The sequence below is a fragment of the Ursus maritimus genome, unplaced genomic scaffold (genome assembly GCF_017311325.1).
Source record: "Ursus maritimus isolate PB19 unplaced genomic scaffold, ASM1731132v1 scaffold_21, whole genome shotgun sequence".
NCBI lineage: Eukaryota > Metazoa > Chordata > Mammalia > Carnivora > Ursidae > Ursus > Ursus maritimus.
The window spans coordinates 12,112,441-12,133,766 of NW_024424564.1; the positions used below are offsets into that span (position 1 = coordinate 12,112,441).

A 21,326-nucleotide genomic window follows, 5' to 3' on the forward strand; every position below is an offset into this window, starting at 1 on the left:
CAAATATGTACAGGCCCAGGCAGGGAGATGAGCCTTTGAAAAATCTGATCCAAGAGCTGAAAAGCTGGCTGCTATCCAGAGAGCAGCAGAATGATAATACGAAATCGATTTAATGAGTAGAGATTAAAGGAGTTAATTATAAAGAACTTGGATAAATAATGATTAAGATGTGAGATGGGACTCTCCCAAGATTTGATGGCTCAAAAGCACTTTGAAGCCTGGATGATTAAAGTGGAGCACACAGGTGCAAGCAGGATACCCACCACGACAGGAAACAGAGTGTTTACCGAGACGTCACACGTGACGGGATTAAATTAAAATACATCCAATTGAGCTGAATGTCAAGGAAAATCTTCCCACTCCTAAATTTAATAAACAGATCAACTAGATAATGTATTTAGTCTTTGATGGCGGCGGGAGGGAAGATAGTGAAATATTTGTTGCTAAGGAGATTTAAAATTAGACAGGTGGAGGGTAGGAATAAATATTTTCTGGATTAGACTGAAAGAACATACAGTTTTCCCTTGTCGTGTCCATTTCCATAACCGCGATGCCACCCCAGGTACACCAGGGCCCGTGAACATTATTTACTGCTGCACATGTAGAGGTTTTTTACAGTTTTAACTGCGGGCTGGTGTGAGTAATTGCTTTTCCTTCTAGACCCAGTAGTCCGCTAGTGAAGCAGCATCAGGGTCTGGCAGCGTGTTCTGCGGAAGGTGACCACCGCCCTGGGCCACTTGCTTCTTTCACCGGCTCCCCCGGCCCCTCTTTTAACTGGAAATAGTAACAACGCTAACTTCATTATTGTGATGCATTTTCTTTATTGAGTAGAAATGTGTCATTTCTAGGACAGCACCTAGCCGGTTACAGGCACTTAGTAAAAGTTTTCTGAATGGACGAAAGGCCAAAAACGAGTTTCTCTTTCCATGTGGTATTGTGCTTTGTGCCAAGCAATGTTAGTTTAAAGATCTGTTGTTTTTCTCTTGCTTTTTCTTTTCAATGCAGGGAAAGTTATTCCTAATGGACGCCACATCTCATAAATCTCTGACCTCTATTTTCTTCCTTGTGGTACATCTGCCACCCTGACGTGTATATCGTTTCTTTTCATTTCTAGAAGGTCCACCTAGTTCCCTTACATAGAAGCAGAACCTAACACTGCCATTTCACAAGGGCATTGAGCACAAGGAGACTGTGGAAACTTGGAATCCTTTTATTGCTCTTTGCATTTATTCTTAGAAAGTTTTCCCCTGTTTTTATAAACTTCAAGTAGCCCTGGAAATTTTTCTGGTGTGTGTGGAAATTTACATGACCACTGATAACTATTTTGGATATATTAAATGATTTTCATTTACATCCATTATATTACTTATGGGGTTTTAGGGTATGTAGCAAAAACACATACTTTGAAAAGAAATGTATTCTTTCTGCAATTGAAACTGTAAGGCCAAATGACTTTTATCTCTAATTCTTAGGTTTATTATGGAGAGATTTGTAAGTGAGAAAAAGGTGAACATCCTGGCTCATTTCTCAAGTAGCCATGAAGATTTCGTACAGATAACTTTTAAATTGTCCCCAGGAAGACCCTCAGAACTGGAGCTTGAGGAGGGCAGTGCCCACTTTCTAACCCACGGAAATTTGTTATAGTCAAAATAGGCACAAATACTGAAGATACACTTGGTGGCTTTTCTGTCAAATGCACCTTCAGGTGACTGCTGATATTTTGACCTCAGTGATTTACTAAAAAAAGTCTTTTGGGAATTTCTATATTAAGCACGACTGAGGTGTTTTTGTTTTTGTCTTTTTAATGAACTATATATGATGTTCGTGGACATTTCTGTAAAGATGTTAATACCAAGTCCTTTGATCAGAAATATAATCTGCCACCACAATCTTCTTTTAATGGGAAAACCAAGTATGAGTGACATAATTTTGACTTTTCCAGGAGCGCAGCCACTAGAAATGAGACAAAGACGAGTGTGTGTACATCAGCCAACACCCTCAGGGCAGTCTGGGTACGCATGCCCACACTCCACGGATGCGGTGAAATAACCGCCAGGCACTATGGATGGCACTTTGCATGGTGATTTTGTTTCCAGTCAGGGGGACAGGGGGCGTTCTTCTTGATAAGGAATCTGTCACTTCCGTTTGGATCGTTCTCTATCAGAATCCTCAACCCTGAAGCCTGGACTTCTCGGCAAGTGACATGGCCCCTGAACTGACCACTTGGGCTTGAAACCTCTGGCAGGAGAAAGGGGAGAGATGAACTAGTTCAGGAATAACCACCTACTTCAGCTTTGGGGCTGCTTACACCCATTCCCCCAATCCTTTTTTTGATTGTTGTATTTGTCCAAATAGCATTTGGACCACCTTTGGATCCTTAGATTCCGAGATGAGCAGTGCTGTATCACACGCTTTCTCCAGCCCTGCCTTGATCCTGACCAGCAAATATCAAACAGGTCAAAACCACGGCCCATGGGATCGCCTCTGCAACCCCCTCCATATACATTTAACCAATAGTCCTGTCACACAGGTTGAATTAGTTTATGCAGAACAATCCATGAAGACTTTAGTGTGGAAAAATAGTATTATATAAAGCTTAATATTAAACATTATGAAAAAATACATATTTACAGAAGAAACTACAAAATACAACTATGTACAATAATATCTGTTACCTTTAAATTACATAAATTCTTTAAAATTCTCCAGATTAATAAATTATACATAGTATCAACAGAAATAGCTGGCACCTCTGTAGGGCATGAAGCAGGGGGGTTTTTTTGTTTCTGTTTTTGTTTGTTTTTTTTTTAAATCACACAGTGAATAGATTTTATCCGAGAGCTCTTCAGATACATTCTCAATGCCTTGAATAGCCCGTGTCTGAAAGGAAGGACATTGTGGTTAGAGATGGAGCAGCGTGTGTCATAGCTGTTTGTTCCAATTATGATGATTACAAATGGATAAGACTAGCAGAAATGACTAAAGTTCAATATGATTTAGGGTGAGACCATCGCTGTGGGGGCCATGTCATTTCATTCAGAACCACCGATTACTAGAATTGGAAGGGACTAGTAATTCTAGTCCATCCTATCTGATTATATAGATGAGCCCACAGGCCCAGAGAGGCAGAGTGTCTCACTTAGGGTTACACAGCTTGGTAATGCTAGTTAGTTCCGGAGCCAGGACCTAAATCTTAACTTTTAGACACTGGAAGCTAACCATACCACAGCTGGCTCTTTCAGGAGCACCCAAGGTGACTCTATAAAATCAAAGACTCTCATGTAAGTCGTAACAAGAAAAAGAAACCTCCCAGATCCCCCATAGCTCCCTCCATCCTGGAGCTTCTTAAAGAATGTGACATGCAAAAACCTTAATTTACTATACAGATACATTAGGTGGTAATTATTTATAATACAAGAGAATAATCGATTGACAAAGACTCCTTTAAATGGAAGCTCCTTGTGTATATGTGCTTCACAGATTATTAACTATGTAACATACTGGCTCGGTGGGCAGGTACAGAGGGTGCAGAGAACTAAAGAAAACTGAGAATAAGAAATGGAGATAAAATAACTGAAATAATGTTTTGAGAATGATCTGATTCATAGATGGACATGGGTCCACGTGGCAAGGAACTGAGACCTAAAGCAATAGCCGTGTAAGTGTGCCTTCTTGAAGTGGACCTCCCAGCCCCAGTCAAGCCTTCAGATGACTGCTGCCCTGGCCAACATCTTGACTACAGCATCATGAGTGACCCTGGGCCAACACCACCCAGCTAAGCTCCTCCCAAATACCTGATCTACAGAAACTGTGAGATAATAAATGCTGAGCTACACTGCTAAGTTTTAGGGTAATTTTTTGGGCAGTAATAGATAACTAATACAATGTAACTTCAAATTTGTGTTAGCTTTTGTGATAAATTAGGTCTAAATGATGGTGTAGAGTAGGAGAAGGCATGAAGACCCTTTACTGGTCAAGTAATTATTGTCTGATCAAAGTAGTGCCTTTGAAAGTTTATACATTTGTTTTACTGAAATTTTTGTTTAAAAAATGTTGCATGCTTGTTCTAGACTATGTAGTACACAAAACAGAAGAAAAATCATTTTCATGAGAACTTCATTTTGCTATTGTGGTTTATTTCTTTCTAGTCTTTTTTCCCCATGTGTTGTTTTTGCTTGTTTTGCATTCTACTTTTTTTTAGACATTGTTTACATTTAGACATGTTTTACATTCTACCTTTTTTTAGACAGAGAGAAAGAGAGAGAGAGAGAAATGGGGGAGGGGCAGAGGGAGAGGGAGAGAGAATCTCAAGCAGACTCTGCATTGAGCATAGAGCCCGATGCAGGGCTTGGTCTCCCCACACCAGGATCATGACTTGAGCCAAAAACAAGAGTTGGGCAATTAACCGACTGAGCCACCCATGTGTCCCTGCTTTTTTTTTTTTTAACTCAACATATTTATAAGAATATCCATGTTATAATATCATCAGAAATATCATTTTTAGTGACTGCATTGTATTCCATTAAATGAATGTACCATAGTGTACTTAGTCCTCCACTGTTTAACATTTGGGGTTTTTTTCACTTAAACTTTCAGCTATAAAAATTTTCATGAATAAAGCTTTTTAAGCACTTAGATGGTAAGACGAGAACATAGTGAGGACTTCGATGCATATGGCCAAATTCTTCTCCAAAGGGATTTTACAATCTGAATCCTTAGTTGCGAGTTCAAAGCATCTTCCCCAGCAAAGAGCCTGGCTGCTTAGAAAAGAAATGTTAAACGGAATCCTGAAGAGAGGGCATCCCCAGCCAAATAGGAAGAGCTACCACGTGCAATTGGTGCTCAACTGTGGCGTCCCCTCCCCACCCCCCCTCTCCTCCCATTGCCACTCTCTAAGGGCCTTTGGGTGGAAGAAGAAAGGGCTGGTGCACTTTGGAATAGCTCTGGGTTATTAATGATTTCCGGATGCATCGTATCTTGATAAATGAACTTATAAGTCAATGGAGTAAGCCCCTACCTCTGTGATACTCTGGATTCACATTTTCGTAGATTGGAAACAAGGGGTTTTCTTGTTCACTCCGTAGCTTCCTTGCTCTGAGGACATCTCTTACGCACTGATGTAGGTATACGTACTGACACTAAGAAAAAGCAGAAAACATGTCAAGGGAAGGCAAATTCTCAAGCCTAAGAAAGATGAGAGACTCTCAGAAAGCCTCAAGAGTGGTGGGATTCTATATGGTTAGCAAACTTCTCGATCATTTCACGAACAGTCTCTAGTACATAAAAGAGTGCTTTCTATTAGCACTAAGAAGAAAATAATGGTCATGACCAGAGAGGTGGTGTTTATTTATTCTTTTTTATGTGCATGCATATTTATGGAGTCTATTCCATGAATGCCTAGGATTATATGTGGCACACAGTCAGTCCTCCACAAATATTTATTAAATAGATGACTGAATGTGAAACACTGTACTACACATTTTATATGAATTTTCTCATTTGATTATTTTGACAATCTCATGAAGTAGATATAACCACCCATAGGAATGAAGACTCAGAGAAGTTAAGTAACTTCTTACACAGCCAAGAAATGGGACCCTAGCCGCTGATCCTAGGGTTCGTATTCATGTTCTTTTCACTGTACCAGTTTTCTTAGGTGAATCCTAATTTCATTGCATTACTGAATGAGAAAATCATTTCACTGCGTACTCTGCTGCTTTATTCCCTTTCTTTTGGGAGGATAGTGAGAAAAAGAAGATGTATACAATAGACCCAGCTGGACTATCAGTTCTTTGAGGGCAAGGTCAGTGTCTTCTCTCGCTCGGTTCTCTCAGCATCTGAGACTGGCACAAGGAAGAATCTCAAAGAGGTGGTCTGATGACAGAACTACAGAGGGTTACACAGTGAGAACAGACTCACCTCTGTCAACTGTCTGGGAACTAACTACTTTTGAAATAGAAACAAATATAGAAGAGTCAATGTTTTGGTGACCATAAAGACACACAAAAACCTTCACTTGACCATAAAGGCTTAGACAAAGGCTTCCTTCCTACCAATAGAGCTGTTAGGAAAAGAATGTCCACGTCACCTCACTGCTTGGTCTTGGGCTCCCTTAATGACACAGCAGCTGCTTGGCACCCCGGGAAAGAGGAGACTGGAAGGGAAAACAGGAGCATGCAAGAGACCCTGGGCTCTTCGTCTGCCTCCGGCTGGCCTAAACTGAATCACAAGGCTTCTCGGGAACAACCTAGAAAACATCTGATGTCTCTGAGCTAACATCCTTTGACCACTAAAGGGTATGAGACTCCGTGTTGCTGTCAATTAGAGAGATGTTGAAAACCGTCCCTGGACCCCCTGTTTAAGGTGAACAATGTGTTATTTTAAAGTATTTTAAAGGTTTGCGATACAAAGTGAGACTATAAGATCTTCCCTCACCAACGAACTTTACAAGTGGACCAGTATTTATTTTCACGGGCTGACACTAGGCATTGCCCCTGATTGAAAGCTGGCCTGGTCATCTACCAAAGGGATTTCGTAACGTAGGTCCAGTATAGTCATCAGAATAGGACCTTTCAAAGAAATCAATCAATCATAAGTGAGGCCTGCATTAATATTAATTAACTATTCTCTCCATTTATGAGTGTTCTATGTGTGGTATGCCACCTTGATCTTGAAAATGCGAGGACGGTACTGTCCTGAAAATGGTTGATACCATAGGCAGTTTTTTTTTGCTGTCTTGAAAACAATCTACCAAATTATAGACATTTCCTATTCCTTCCATCCCAAGCAGGATTCATATTTTCAATTTTACTGGGATATTAAATTACTGTGGGACCTTAAAGTTCAACTGTGAATGAATTCTATTACACATCTGCACTATGCCTTATTAATCAGTTCTTCAACAATGATCCACTATGGGCTTTGAAACCAGTTAATAGTCATTAATTTGCCTGGCCTTAAATATAAATTCTTCTTCTCCCAATAGAACGTCCTTTTGAAAATAATTACTACTAAAACCTTCAGGCTGTTCATGTGCTTCCCACTTTATTCCTAATGAAAAATAGAGTCTAGGGGGCGCCTGGGTAGCACAGTCGTTAAAGCGTCTGCCTTCGGCTCAGGGCGTGATCCCGGCGTTCCGGGATCAAGTCCCACATCGGGCTCCTCCGCTGGGAGCCTCCTTCTTCCTTTCTCACTCGCCTGCTGTGTTCCCTCTCTCGCTGGCTGTCTCTCTGTCACATAAATAAATAAAATCTTTAAAAAAAGAAATAGAGTCTAATATATGAACCTTGGATTATAAGAGAGACTTTTCTGCCCTGGCTAGCTGACTTGTGAAGCCTCAAGTCCATTCAATTTCACCAATAGTTGTAGTACGAGGTAGTATTTATAGAATTAGACTTCTAGGTTTTCATGGTCCCTGAGTTCACAGCTTAGCAGAGGCGCAGATATGTGAACAAATACGTACAGGTGATAAATGTAAGACAGAATTGTGTACGAAGCTTCATACATAAGAAGAAATCGCCAGGTTCACTTCTGGGGGAGAGAAGTATCAATCTAAGGAGAAGGGTAAAACTTTGAGCCAAGAGTGGGATAGTCCCAGTGATGTCAATAACAGGAGCATGCACATCCATTCTGGAAACTGTGAGCAGTCCGGTGTAGCTAAAATGTAGGGTGCATGGGCCACGGGAAACCCCAAGGACAATCTCGCAAATGGGCACCGAGAAGCTTATTCCTACAACATCCCACTGTTTCCTCCTGCGGGAAGCAGAAGAGATGAACAGACTGTGGCTGTCAGCTCCTGTTCTTTAACATCTTACTGCTTCATGTGAGTGTCTCCCTGGGATTCCGGCTGCAAATTTCCCCCACGGCAGGCTAAGGCAGGAGGGGCACATTTGAAAATCCCATGTCTGCTGCCTCTTTGTTTAGAAATCCTTGTTCTTGGATACATTTATCAAAATTTGTGAAGACCCTTTGTATCCCCAAAAAAGTGGAATAAAATTAAAGCTGACTATCTCCATGGACCCAGAAAAGGAATACACGGGGTCTGACGGTCTTTCCTTCTTTGTTTCCTTTGGCTGAGCTGTAGACACAGCCCTCTGCACTCACTCCCAGTTCCCAAGCGAGTCATTCATGGGCGGGGGCCAGAAGCCCACTGTGAGCAAGGAGTAAAACAGGACAGATGATAACTGAACATTGTCTGGGATTCCATTTGATAGAGGGGAAAAAAATGGAGGGACAAAACATCTCTTACCACAATACCTACTTCATTATAATCAAAAGAATCAAAGTTGATTTTGACCGAGGGAGGGAAACCTTCCTTAATTTTGGCAGACCCGAAAACAATGGGCGGGGGGGGGTAGTTCTGAGGGCGAAACTGAAGTAAGTTGGGGGCCTGGTTACGAAGAGGTCTGTTTACAGCAAGGAGGAGAGTTTGAACTTCATGGTAATGCAATGGAGAGCTCGCCAAGTTCTTAGGCGGGGAGTGGACAGAGCCAGCAGAAGCACTGTGTTGGTGGCTGTGGTGACAAAGGGTTGTTAGGGCAGGGGCTGTGGGGCAGGAGACACACTAGGAGGTTACCACGGAAGGCCCCGGTGACAAAAAGCGAGGACAGTGGCGGTTGGGTGGGAGATTAGAAGGAAGAGAAAGATGTCGGGTACGACGGACAGGACTCCCTGAGTGCGTGAATGTGGGAACCGTGGGAAGAGAAGTCAGCATCCCAGCTCGGGCAAACAGATGGACGGCAAGATGATGGCAACCCGTTACCTGAAACCGGAGGGAGCAAGAGGGGGAGGGGTGCTTTCGTTGTTATTGTTTGTTTAAAGGCAGACAATGAGTTCAGTTTTGAGTTTTTTTGAGTTTGAGACGACTGGAAGGCTACCAGGTGGAACTGTGTGGTAGGAAGGTACTTCGGTCACTGCTGGAAAAGGAGAATGAGATTTGGGGAACGGGAGCATGGATGTGGTTCTTGACGCCGTGGGACATGATAAAGAGTGAAGGTCGAGAGAAGGAAGAGCAGCCCCTTGAGGGCAGAAGCTTGAGGAACTCAGACATTAAAAAGGCAAGCTGAGGAACAAGAGCATAGAATCCTCAGAGGTTAGGAGGAGAAGGAGAAGGGAATAGTGGAAAGAAGGAGATAAGAAGGAGGAAGAGCTATGGCACATTGTGATATTAAATCTTTTATAGATTTAAATTTTTTTAAAGATTTTATTTATTTATTCGACAGAGATAGAGACAGCCAGTGAGAGAGGGAACACAAGCAGGGGGAGTGGGAGAGGAAGAAGCAGGCTCCCAGCGGAAGAGCCTGATGTGGGGCTCGATCCCAGAACGCCGGGATCACGCCCTGAGCCGCAGGCAGACGCTTAACCGCTGTGCCACCCAGGCGCCCCTAAAAGAAATTTTTAAAAGAGACTTCGACCAAATGCAGATGTGGACTTTGTTTGGATTCTATGGAAACTAAGTGTAAAAAGTAATCTCGAAATAATTAGGGATATTTAAATAATGACTGGACGTTACATGTAGTAAGGGATTATGGTTAAAATTGTTAGGTGCGATAATGGTATTCTGGTCACAATCTTAAAAAGTCTACCTGAAAATTTCTGCATATACAGCGTTTAGGATTAAATGGTTTGATAAGCAGGATTTGCTTTAAAATTTTCCAATAAGGTCATGGGGTAGGGGAGTAGTGTATGTGGGATGTAGACGAGGAAAGAACCCAGATTACTGATAGTTGTAGAAGCTGGAATTTAGGTGCAGGGAAATTCACCACACTATTTTCCCTAGTTTTATGTATTTAAAAGAGTTCATAATAAAGTATTAAAAGTATAGTGTAGTAATTGTTATAATGAAAGTACTCCCTGCCCAGGACAATGGTGGTGACAGAGGGTCCCAGGTGTGGCCCCAGCCTACAAGAAGCCATGATGCTAGTATTTTTCCAAATGTGTTACAGAATAGGAGATCTGCAGGATATTAATATGGGCTGCACAAGAAAAGAATCCAGCGGTCAAGGTGTTTTGGGGAATAGTGGGTTCAACAAAGCTCACAGGGAGCCTTTGCTGCAGGATGTCCCTGTTTTGGGAAGCACACCGCCTCCCCAGTTTTCCTGTGTACTGTAACAGTAAGAGAATATGGTAGCAGGTAGGGCTTTTCACCTTTTTGACCATGGGGATTTTTTTTTTTTTTTAACACATAGAGGACTTTGCAGAGTTACTTGGGAAACACAGGGGTAAGAGAGTCTTGAATGGCAACTCTGCAGGGGAGTAACAGGCTTGGTCTGTGTGGGGACACAGATCCGACCCTGAGGCTATGGGGCTAAGGGCTTGGGATTCTCTCGAACAGGTTCAAGCCCCAGCTCGGCCACTTCATAGCTGTGCAAAGGCCTTTAGCCTCTGCACCCCAGTTTTGTAGCCTGGAAATGGAAAATGATAACCTCTCTTCTTTGGTTTTTATAACTTTAATGAAATAACATGTTTAAAAATGCCCTGCAAATGTCAAACGGAAGCATTTATCCTTGTGACCAGTATGCACTGGGGTGTCCAGAGATGGGTGTGCAGCTAGGAGGGCTGGGGGAGAGAGAGACTGTAGTGTGCTCACTCACCAGCCTATCTTCAAATGCCCTTCAAGATGGACGGGCCTGGTCTTTCCTCCATGTACAATGCATTGATTTAAAAAAACCCATCGTGCTCCCTACCCACCCAAAGAAGACAGGCAACCAGCTCAGTAGAGGTAAGGGTACACAAGGCACCCCAAGGTCACTGAAATTTGCTTTAAAATAACAAGTCCTACAGAACATCTATATTCAGTTCTCTTTCTCCTCCTAATGAGTCACTGAAAGCCTGGGACATTTTGGGGGAGAGAGGCAGGGAGGGTGGCCGGGGTCCTGTAACTCTTACCTCAGTCTGGACCATGTGAACCCTGTGAAGCCTTAGGTCATTCACAGCTCCGTAAATGTCCACGGAGTCTTTGGAGTCTAATTGCTGGAGGATTCGGTCCAATGCGATAAAGGTTCCAGTCCTACCCACACCGGCACTAGGAGAGAGAGCAAAGGAAGACTGAGCCTTTTTGATTAAATTGGCCTTTCAGGACTGCATCCCGAGACTCCAGGACCGTCTTTCTTTTCCCCTCCAAGTCATGGGAGAATACAGGAATCCTGCTTTCTCTCAATGAGCTCTCTCAAAGAGAAGCCCCAGCTGTTCACCTCTTGCTGCTTCCTTCCTCCACCTCCCCCACCCCACCAGGGGTAAGTGCTGCTCTGCACCTACTGCGTGTCCTTTCCATGCATGTTGTATGCTTTTCCAGCACGCATGTAGAGCCATAAACAATACATTCATTTTATGGGTTTCAAAGATTTACTGAAATGATAACATGTTTTATATATCCTTCTGCTGACTTTTAAAAACTCAATATAGTGTTTTGAGATTTAACCATGTTGTTACATCCAGATCCACTCTCTTTTAGCTTCTCTACAGAATTCACAGGCACTGCCAATCTGTCCCCTGCTAATCTATTCTCTACTGATAGACAAGGAGATCATTTTTAAAAAAGATTTACTTATTTGACAGAGAGAGAGAGGGAGCAGGGGGAGGGGCAGAGGAAGAGGGAGAGAGAGAATTTCAAGCAGGCTCCAAGCTGAGCACGGAGCTGACGCAGGGCTTGACCTCACGACCCCGAGATCATGACCCCACCGGAAACCAAGAGTCGACGCTTAACTGATCGAGCCACCCAGGGGCCCCGATAATGAGATCATTTTTAGTTATTCTCTTTGAAAGGCTGTGTTGCAGTGAGCCTCCTTGTGCCCGAGTGCAGGGATTTCTCTAGGGTTGATATCTAGAAGGAGCTCCTGGGTCCTAGGGTGTGAACACCTTCAGCATCACCAGGGGTGGCCGAATTGCTTCCCAAGGTGGCTGTGTAACGTGGGGATTTGTGATGCGCAGTTTATAAGAGAAAGGAGAACCGTTCTTCCACTGGTACGGGCAGAAACCCCAGCCATTCTTCAGAAAGCAGGAAGCTCTTGAGTGCCTCGCCTTCCCATTAAAAACATCAGGGTTCCACTGACATATAAAAGCCGGGCTCCTAGGGTGCTGGGCTGATTGGGAGAAAACGAGGGCATCTGACATTTCTCTTACTGGAGCAGTTCCCTGCTCCTTACTTCGTAGTGCCATCTGGCTTGGGCTATCAAAGTGTAGCTGCAAACATTAATTAGCTAAACACCAGGCTCCCCAGGGAGGAAGAGAGAGGCACTGCTTGTTAGGCTGGTTTTATGGGCATGCAGTCTCAAGCAAAGAGAAGTCCAGACACAAGAGAAGTTTAAGAGTAAAATTGGGGGCTACAGATGGCAAGTGCTACTTGACCGGGGGGGAGGTCTGGAGCAGGGACCCGGAAGGATGCTTAGGGTTCATATGGGTGGAGAAGAGAGATTAGGCCACTCGAAGGAGTAAGAACGGCAAGAGGCGAGAATACATAGGATCTTGGAAAGCACGAGAGCGGGGTTTCTGGGAACTTGGATGGGGAGTCACGTAGGGACTTTGCGTTTTGTACAGTAGCAAAAAGAGCAAGAGGGAGAGAGAGAGGGAGAGAGGCAAGGAAGGGTGGAGAGTGAGGGTGAGAGAGGGGCGGAAGGTGAAGACAGTGAAAAAGAGGAGAGATAGAGCATAATACTATCCTGTGGGCCTAGGCAGGGGGGTGGCGCAGACCCTCCAGGCCACCCACGTCACTGGCCCCTCGTCGTCCGGTACCTGCAGTGCACCACAGTGGGCCCGGCGCCAGGGCTCCTGCTGATATAGTCCCTGACGGTTCTCACAAACTGGATCAGGGACTGGGTGGTCTCTGGGACCCCGTGGTCTGGCCACACCGTGTAGTGAAAGTGGCGGATGAGCCTGTGTGCGTCGAGCTGTTCCTCCTGTAGGAGCGGAGAGGATGATAAGGGGGAGGAGGCAAGGCAAACCTTCAAGTCTGACCCCTGTGACCGTGCAGCAGTCCCTGGGAGCCGAAACCACGGGGGAGGAGGCGGCAAGAAGGGGGGGTCATAAGTGTCCTGCATCTTTCCAAGCTGGGGTGTTTAGTGATGTCAAACAGACAAACATACGCTGCATATCCTAAATTCCCGGATGGTCCACTCAGGCAGCACAGACTCTGACAGCATCTGCAGGATGAGGTCCCCATAGTAGAGGGAATCCTGGTCTGCTGGCCAGTAATGGTCACACTTTACCTAAAGGAAGACGGAGGGAAAAAAACGTGAGTCTGGAAACATGACTCCCTGTGAATGTGTGCGCTTCCTCCCTGAAACGTCTTCCTGAGCTGGAGTGTAGGGTCCCGAGCTGGAGTGTAGGGTCTGAGCTGGAGTCTCGGGTCAGCCGCTAGAGCATCTGGCCGTGGGCTCTGCATCAGTGTGCTCAGGGCCCACGCCCAAGCCAGCCAGCTGCTGCAAGGGTGGAGAGCCGCTGTCTGGGGAGCAGAGCCCCTACCCTTGGCTGCACCTCCCTTTCGGGCACAGTGTTCCAATGCTTGAGCTTTTTGTTGATTTCCTTAGGATCTTGGTTCCACTCCTCATAACCCATATGGCCCGATGGTTCTTTCTGAAGAAAGGTCTAGCTGGGCAGAGGAAGCCATGTCTTCCTGGCCCCTGTTGGGTCATATTTGAAATCATTGTCCTAACCTGGACCGAGTGCCACATGCCACAGGATCTTTGAAAAGTCAGAACATTTAGCTGAGCCCCAATGCACATGTGGGAAGCCAGGAGAGAGAAGTATGAACATGTGTTTACTGACCACAAAAATATGTGGTATCTTCTATGTCATCTCTTTTTTAATCCTCAAAATAACCGTGTGAAGTACAGGATTGTAAGTATATTATAAGAGGTTTGGGGCGCCTGGGTGGCACAGCAGTTAAGCGTCTGCCTTCGGCTCAGGGCGTGATCCCGGCGTTATGGGATCGAGCCCCACATCAGGCTCCTCCGCTATGAGCCTGCTTCTTCCTCTCCCACTCCCCCTGTGTTCCCTCTCTCGCTGGCTGTCTCTATCTCTGTCGAATAAATAAATAAAATCTTTAAAAAAAAAAAAAAAGAGGTTTGCTTGATTTGCCCAGAGAACGATTTCCCTTTGGGTCTGCAGACATAGCCTAGAGTCTGCTAGGGGCAGGGCCAGTGTCTCTGGCAAGGGATACACCGAAGGACAGAACAGACATGAGGCCACTTATGATTTCTGCGTCAAGAGCCCTTCCAATGGAAATGCCTCTGACTGAAACTTCAGACCCAGAAGCAGAAGTGGGCATCACCCATGTAAGCTTTTATAACTGAGTGGCTTAATTCACCAGCCATGTTCTCACATGATCCCTCCTTGGCTTTTGTGGGGTTTAACTTTTGATGCTGAGGTAGAATTCCATCCTAGTAGGCGGCCCTAAGCCACGGTCGGAAGTCAGGAAGACTGTTTACTCACTCGGCCCTTCTCCACACACTGGGTCACCATGACGATGTTGTGAACATTCTGTTCCCACGCCATCTTCCAGAAGTCATCCTTGGTGCCAGGAAGAGGTCCCTGAGTAGCAATGTATTCTCTTCTGAAGTTGTTGCCCTGTGATGAATTTACAATATGGAGAGTCAGAAACAATGGGCCTCGTCAGAACTATAAACAGAGGGTTATCTCTGTAGATTAGATGATATATAGGTCTTTGCCAGATCCCTGACTTGAGAAAAAGATACTAACACAAGTGTCAAGGCTTGGGAGCAAGAGAGACAAAGGCCGGAACACTGAACTATTGTTAAGAGCCAACTTCCCATTTATTAGGCCGGGTCTATTTTAAATGGCAATGGGGGACTCAGGTAATAATCTAGAGAATGCTTCACTCTCAATGGTTGTGTGTGTGTGTGTGTGTGTAGACTCTGAGGGACTGACTTCCTCAGGCTCTTCCCCTGTTCAATGCAGAAGAGTTTCAGTCATTTTGGGTAACAGACAGAGTGCTGGTAAGAGACGTGACACAAGGGAAATTTCGGGGAAGGGAAACCACAGTTTATCGAGCACCTACCATATAACACGCCATGGGTCAGGACTTTCACACATCTTATTTCATCTGAACCACAATGCTAGGAGCCAGGATATTTTCTCCCACTTATTCTGCACTCCAGCAAGACAGAATTACTTGCAGCTCTGAGCTGAAGTTCCTTCTCTCCTTGCCTCTCCTCGGGGCCCCTGCATTGTGTCACCTCTGCCACCCCCACGCCCGCCCACCCAAACCCTGTGTCTCATCTGGCCAGTCCTTCTTTATCCTCCACGTCTTAGCACGTTGCCTGCTGTGCTGAGCCTTCCTTTATCGTCCGCCCTGCCGGCTGGTGGTCTCCTTCCAGAAGCTCCCCTCACAGCCCTAGCCTCTTGCTCCTTAGAGAGAGGCCCTCAGACCAGCAGCACGGCGATGACCCGGGGGCCTGTGAGAAAGGCAGAATCCCGGGTCCCACAGGTGCGGATGTGTGTTAGTGCTGGAGAAGACAATACTTCTCTAGCCTGTTTCCCATGGCATCACCTTGTCATTTCCTGATGCCCCGACTCTGCTGAGACTTCTCTCACGGGCAGGATTCCAACTGGCCCTATCCCTGTTTGCAGCTCAGAGTCTGCCTTGTAGTTACTACTTAACTATATAGTGTTTACTCAGTGAATTTGAGGTAAATATTAAAATCCTCATTATTTGGGAAAAAAAAATAGAGGCCCCAAGAGGTGACATAACTTGCCCAAGGTCAGAGAGTCAGCAAGGGGCAGAGACGGGATTCGAAGCTGTCTGATCTTACAGCCTTCTCCACTGTAGCCTGCTGTGGGGAACTGGCAGGGTGCTAGCCAGAAACTGAGCCCAAAGGTCTGGCACAACCTTTGAGCTGTGTCTTTGGTTCTCAAAAATCCACATAACATCGAATCAGCTCCCCCTCGCCAGGCAGCGTGAGCTGTGGAGCCTCCTCAGGGAGCCCTAACCTTGGCTAAGGGCTGCAGAGAGAAAAGCACCTTTCACCGTGCCTCCTGGGCTCCTTATAATCCCGTGTCACTACAGCCATTGTGAAAATAGGCCCCAGCAGTGATGGAATTGCGCACCCTGGGTTTTATGGCAATCAGACACAGTCTTCTAAAATCAACATGCTTCCAGACCTGCGAACAGTGGGAGCACGTGGGAGGAACAGTGTCAGCAGGGTCGCCACCCGTCAAAGCTTTATCCCAGGCTATGGCTTCATGTTCACTTACAGGGATGTAGCTGGCATTGATGTAGTCTGAGCACGGGTCATCATCCACATTGGACAGCTTCACTCGAGAGGCATCATCTGGAAGGAAGTTGATGAGAGAGATTTGTCACTGGGTCCTGGGAGGATTTTTCTATTGTTGATGGAAATGCTTGGTATCTGATGTGCATTAGCTCTGACCCCCAAAATGCTCCCCAGGGAGATATTCTCATCTCCATTTTGAGGATAGGTTCAGGCAGGATAACTGACTGGCCCAGGTCACACAGGTGGCCCATAGACACACCAACAAAGAAGCCAAATGCTCTCTGAGGTCCCCTCTGCGCTTTCCTTTGTAACATTACACCATCTGCCCGATGGAGTGGCCAGCTCCCTTTCACAGCTGGAATGAATACAATGCAGACAACCATCTTCCATTGCTTCACCTGATTGGGTCAGGATGATAAAAATATACAATCGCTAACTTGGGACTTTAAGGAAACCCACCCTGGCCTTTGCTATGAACCCTGTGACTGTTCCTATGCCTCCAGGGAGAAGCAGTAGGACCCCATGATGACATGTCAACAGCATGAGAGGCATCTCATAACCAGAAACCAAGCTGGTTGTTACCCCACGGGAGGGAAGCGCGATGACATTCCTTTTAAAAGACATTCAGAGCCTCAGCTCTTCCATATCCAGCTATACCATATTTCTTTAGCCCCATTTTATTCCTAAAGAAGAGAAGGAATGGCTGGAGGAAGACAGCATTACAAATTTCAACACAAAACTCACAGGGCAATATATTGTTGTATCGATTTTTCCCTCTATTCTCCGGCAAGAGTGCAATGTCACATGATTGGTTTCGACCCACGTCTTTCAAGTCCTATTAGGTCAAAAAGAAGTTCGTAAATGGAGACTATGAAATAGAATAAGGCCAATCATACAGTCCTTGAGATACATAACGATCTAAGAATATGTCACAATAGCTGCTGTTTTCGGAACGCCTCGTGTTGGCCGCACATTAGCTCGGATCCCCACAACGGCCTCCGAGGGGGTATCCTCACCTCAGTTTTACAGATGAGGCTCCGACCGGATAACGCACTTGCCCCAGGTCACACAGGTGGCAAAGCTGGGAGTCGAATCCAAAGCGTGGGCACTTGTTGCCACACCACTTTGTCTCCCAGTCAAGCAAAATGCCAGGTTAAATAACTGACAGAATTAGGTGTACATTTGAGATGTGTTCATTCTTTCTTAACATCTTATCCAAGTAGTATTTTGTGGGCTGTGCTATTCTGGAGCTCAGCCTGGCCTCTGAGGCTAGATGGGATCCCCCCCAGAGAACGGATTCAGACATAAAAGAGCGCTCAGCTGAGATCCTACGCGTCATCCTAACTCCTGAGCCCGACCAGCCTGTGACTCCACAGGAAGATTGCTAAAGCCTCCCTGAGTCGGAGTCGTACCTCGTATTCCTTGGACAGAAGGTAGTTGGAATCAGCCTGCAGCTTCATGAAGTGCCCTTCGAATTGATTTACTTTTATTGGGCTATAGTTAAAAATACAATAGAAAAAAAAAAAGAGAAAAGTACTGATGAAAAGGGACACCACCATACCCAGTCCGAATTGTATTTCAAAAGCAGATAATATAGTAATTAATGCGTTCTCGCTCTTACCAAGACGTTTTCCGGTTGCTGTGAAGGACGCCAAAAGAAGAAAGACCTCATTAGCAAATCTCACATAAGACAATCAACTCATCTTTCAATACATTCTGTGAAGGAAAATGTGGCGCTCACCCTTTTTGGCCCAGGTTCAAGTGGACAGATAATGGTCGATCCCGGCGAATGCTCAGGCGGGCAGAGGGCCTTTCTCGACCATGGCTGCAACATAAGGGAGAGGATTTATATTCTGATTACGAAACTTGACTTAAACAAATTTTTCCATTTATGGTGAGGCTGTGCATGTCTGTGCAAATATGGATTTTTCAGTATTCATGTAGATTTACACTCAGCCAACATCTCTTTGAGGGGAGGAAGAACATAAAGAAGAAATAGATTTTTCCCACTCAGAAACGGATCTCTGCAATAGCTGGAGATTTGTCTTCTGGTTTTTGGCTACAGGTCATAATCACTTCCCACACTCTCAATAAAACTTTCCTTAAAAAAACCCCCAGTAAACCTTAGATGCAAGACATGACTGCGAGAGGGAGGACAACGTGCCAAATGAATTCCCTAAGAGGAGGGGGCGTGGCTTTGGGGCCACATGCTATTTGGTTCTCTTCGGTCCCTTCTTAAATTAGCATGGCAAATACGACCATGAAATGGTGATGTCAGCCATACTTCTCAGCATTTTCCAGAAAAGCACTTGGGTGCACAATTCACAGACTTCTCTGTCTTCATGAGCAAAAGGAGTTATTTCACATTCAAATGAAGCCACAGATGGCCCCTCAGTCATTTGGGGAGGGGAAAATTCATCAATGGTATGTAGCGAGGCTGAAAAAAGCCAGTCACGGTTGGAGGGCTTGACTTGTTTTTCGTGAGAAACAAAGGTGATTTAACCTGGGGAAATGAAATCATCTTCCCTTTTTACTTTTCAGGCTAGAGGGCATTTTCAATTGCATCTTGAAAGTTGGGCACGCAATCGCTAAAGGAATCTTTGTACTCACCTGGCTTTCTGTCTGCAGATGAATAAGGCAACGACAGCTACCAGCATGCCAATTAAGAACAGACCAGCACTCACACCTTCAATAACTCCAAATAAAGGCTCTACAAGAATCCAGAAGGAAATAGCAAACCCAGGCAGGAAAATTAGTGCTAAAGAACCAGGAAGAGAGCTCCTGAAACCTTATCTCCCTAGGAACGTTATTACAGAAAAATCTGAGCAAAGCCCACACTGAGGTATTTATTATCTGATGGTAGGAGCACGCAGCCAGCAAGAGGGAGCACTGGCTCCTACGTTGTAACCGCAGGTCAGTCCTTACACTTTTGAAGTTAATGGCGTTCTGCTTATAAAGGAATTTTATGCTCATTGGTGCTTGTATGTAAGGTTTAGGACACTTGAGATAAAGACCAGCAGTTTTCCACCAAGATACAAGTGCTATTTCATTTGTATGAAACAAGTAGCATCGGGGACTTGGGCAAGTCTGGTGAGTTACTGAGAGCTGTTTTAACGAAATTTCAGTTTTATTATCTGGTATGACACTACCTCTTGGAGTTTGTGAATAGGCAAGAGTAGCTTATTTTTAAAACAGCTTTATTGAAATATAATTCACATTCCATTCAATTCACTGATTTAAATTATATAATTCAATGATTTTTGGTACAGAGTTTTACAAACATGACTGCATTCAATTTTATAATATTGTCATCACCCCTCAAAAGAAACCCCATACCTCTTAGCAGTCATTTTTCCATTCTTCCCCAGCCCCTGGCAACCACGAATCTAATTTGTCTTTGTAGATTTGCCTATTCTGGACCTTTCATATAAATTCAGTCAGAAATATGCGGTCTTTGGCCATTGGCTTCTTTCACTCAGCATAATGTTTTCAGAGTTCATCCATGTTGTAGCACGTCTCAGTATTTCATTCTTTTTTATAGGTGAATAGTATCTCATTATATGGAATAGATCACATACTGTTTACCCATTCATGCATCGATGGACATTTGGGTTGTCTCTATTTGGGGGTTATTACGAATAATGTGGCTGAGAACGTTCGTGTGTAAGTTTTTGTGTGGGCTTATGTTTTCATTTCTCTTGGGTATACAATTAGGAGTGGAATTGCTGGTTTAGATGGATGGTAACTCTAGGTTTAACATTTTGAGGAATGCACAAGTGTCTCCCCAAGCAGCTAAACCATTTTACATTCTCACAAGCAATGTAGGAGTGTTCCAGCATCTCCCTATCCTCATTGTCCTTGAGCACAGCCATTCCAGAGTGTGTGAAGTGGCGTCTTACTGTGGTTTCGATTTGCGTTTCCCCTAACGACTAATGATGTTGAGCATCTTGTCATGTGCTTATTGGCCATTTGTGGATCTTCTCTGGTGACACGTCTAGTCACATCCTTTCTTATTTGACTTTGTATTATTGAGTTGTAAGGTAACAGTTCTTTACGTACGTCGGACACACGACCCTTATCAGATATTAATTTGCAGATAGTTTCCCCCGCGCCGTGAGTTATCTTTTCACTTGTTTCATGGTCTCCTTTGAAGCACAAATTTTGATCAAGTCCCATGTATCTGGCTTTTCTCCCCTTCTGTTGCTTGAGCTATTGCTGTCATAACGAGGAAATCATTTCCTAATCCAAGGTCACAGAGTTTCACTCCGACGTTTTCTTTTAAAAGTTGTATTGTTTTAGCTCTTACGTTTAGGTCTACGAAGTAGCCCATTTTTGAACTTACGCTTTAAGCCCTTGGGTTTGTTTATTCAGTGTTGCTTTTCAAGACTCATTAAAGCAACACAATCATTTTTTCTTTCAATGTGGTTAATATTCTTTTTTGGGTATATGTTTACTACCAGCCTTTACTGAACTGCACGCAATTGTCGTTGTTTTCAAATAGGAAAGAATTGTGTTTACAATGCCCCTGCTTAACATTAAATTATAAGCAAACACATCTGAATCCTCTTAACTGTGTTCTGATCCCTTTTTGGTTTGAAAAGTGGGAGATTATCCCTATATTTGGCATAAATAGATGGGAGTGTTTGTGAGGCTGAGTCATCTTTTGTCATGCAGCATGAGAGACTGTTTTAGCTATGAAGAAGAACTTCCTGAGAACCCTGGCTCCAGGGAAAGCCTCGTAGAACCCTGGCTCCAGGGAAGGGCTGGGACAGATGACGGTCCTAAGGAACAAGGAGCTGAAACAGGATGCTATTATCAGCGCGATGGGAATATTCTGAGGCAATGCCGTACAGAGGTTAAGGACTCCAGCAGAAAATGCCAGAATTCAGCTCTACTATCCTGGGCAAGTTACTTAAACCTCTTGGTGTCTCAGATCTTCATCTTTAAGATGGGGGATGATAATAGTATCTACCTCAGAAGGTTGTAGTGAAGATTGGATAAATATTTCATGTCTTCATCGGATAAACTATTTCACGTAGTAAATACTAGCTACTGCTATGATTCAGGCTTTCCCTCTAAAATACTAGAGAATTTCCT

General features: G+C 44.5%; 1 protein-coding gene across 5 annotated transcripts in view; it reads right to left on the reverse strand.

Annotated features, from left to right (window-relative positions):
* Positions 1-801: 801 nt before the first annotated feature.
* Positions 802-21,326, reverse strand: part of PTPRB (protein tyrosine phosphatase receptor type B) — a 107,497-nt gene continuing 86,972 nt past the window's right edge. For 3 of the 5 annotated variants that reach the window (XM_008684290.2, XM_008684288.2, XM_040637261.1), the window contains 12 exons: positions 18,840-18,939; positions 17,971-18,054; positions 17,851-17,868; positions 17,642-17,723; positions 16,974-17,064; positions 16,210-16,286; positions 14,428-14,562; positions 13,080-13,202; positions 12,730-12,893; positions 10,888-11,023; positions 5,018-5,138; positions 802-2,880 (listed from right to left, as the gene is read on the reverse strand). In XM_008684290.2, the coding sequence (XP_008682512.2) occupies positions 2,858-2,880; positions 5,018-5,138; positions 10,888-11,023; positions 12,730-12,893; positions 13,080-13,202; positions 14,428-14,562; positions 16,210-16,286; positions 16,974-17,064; positions 17,642-17,723; positions 17,851-17,868; positions 17,971-18,054; positions 18,840-18,939 (1,154 nt within the window). In that variant the 3' untranslated portion in view covers positions 802-2,857. The other 2 variants (XM_008684289.2, XM_008684291.2) reach the window with 2 other exon arrangements.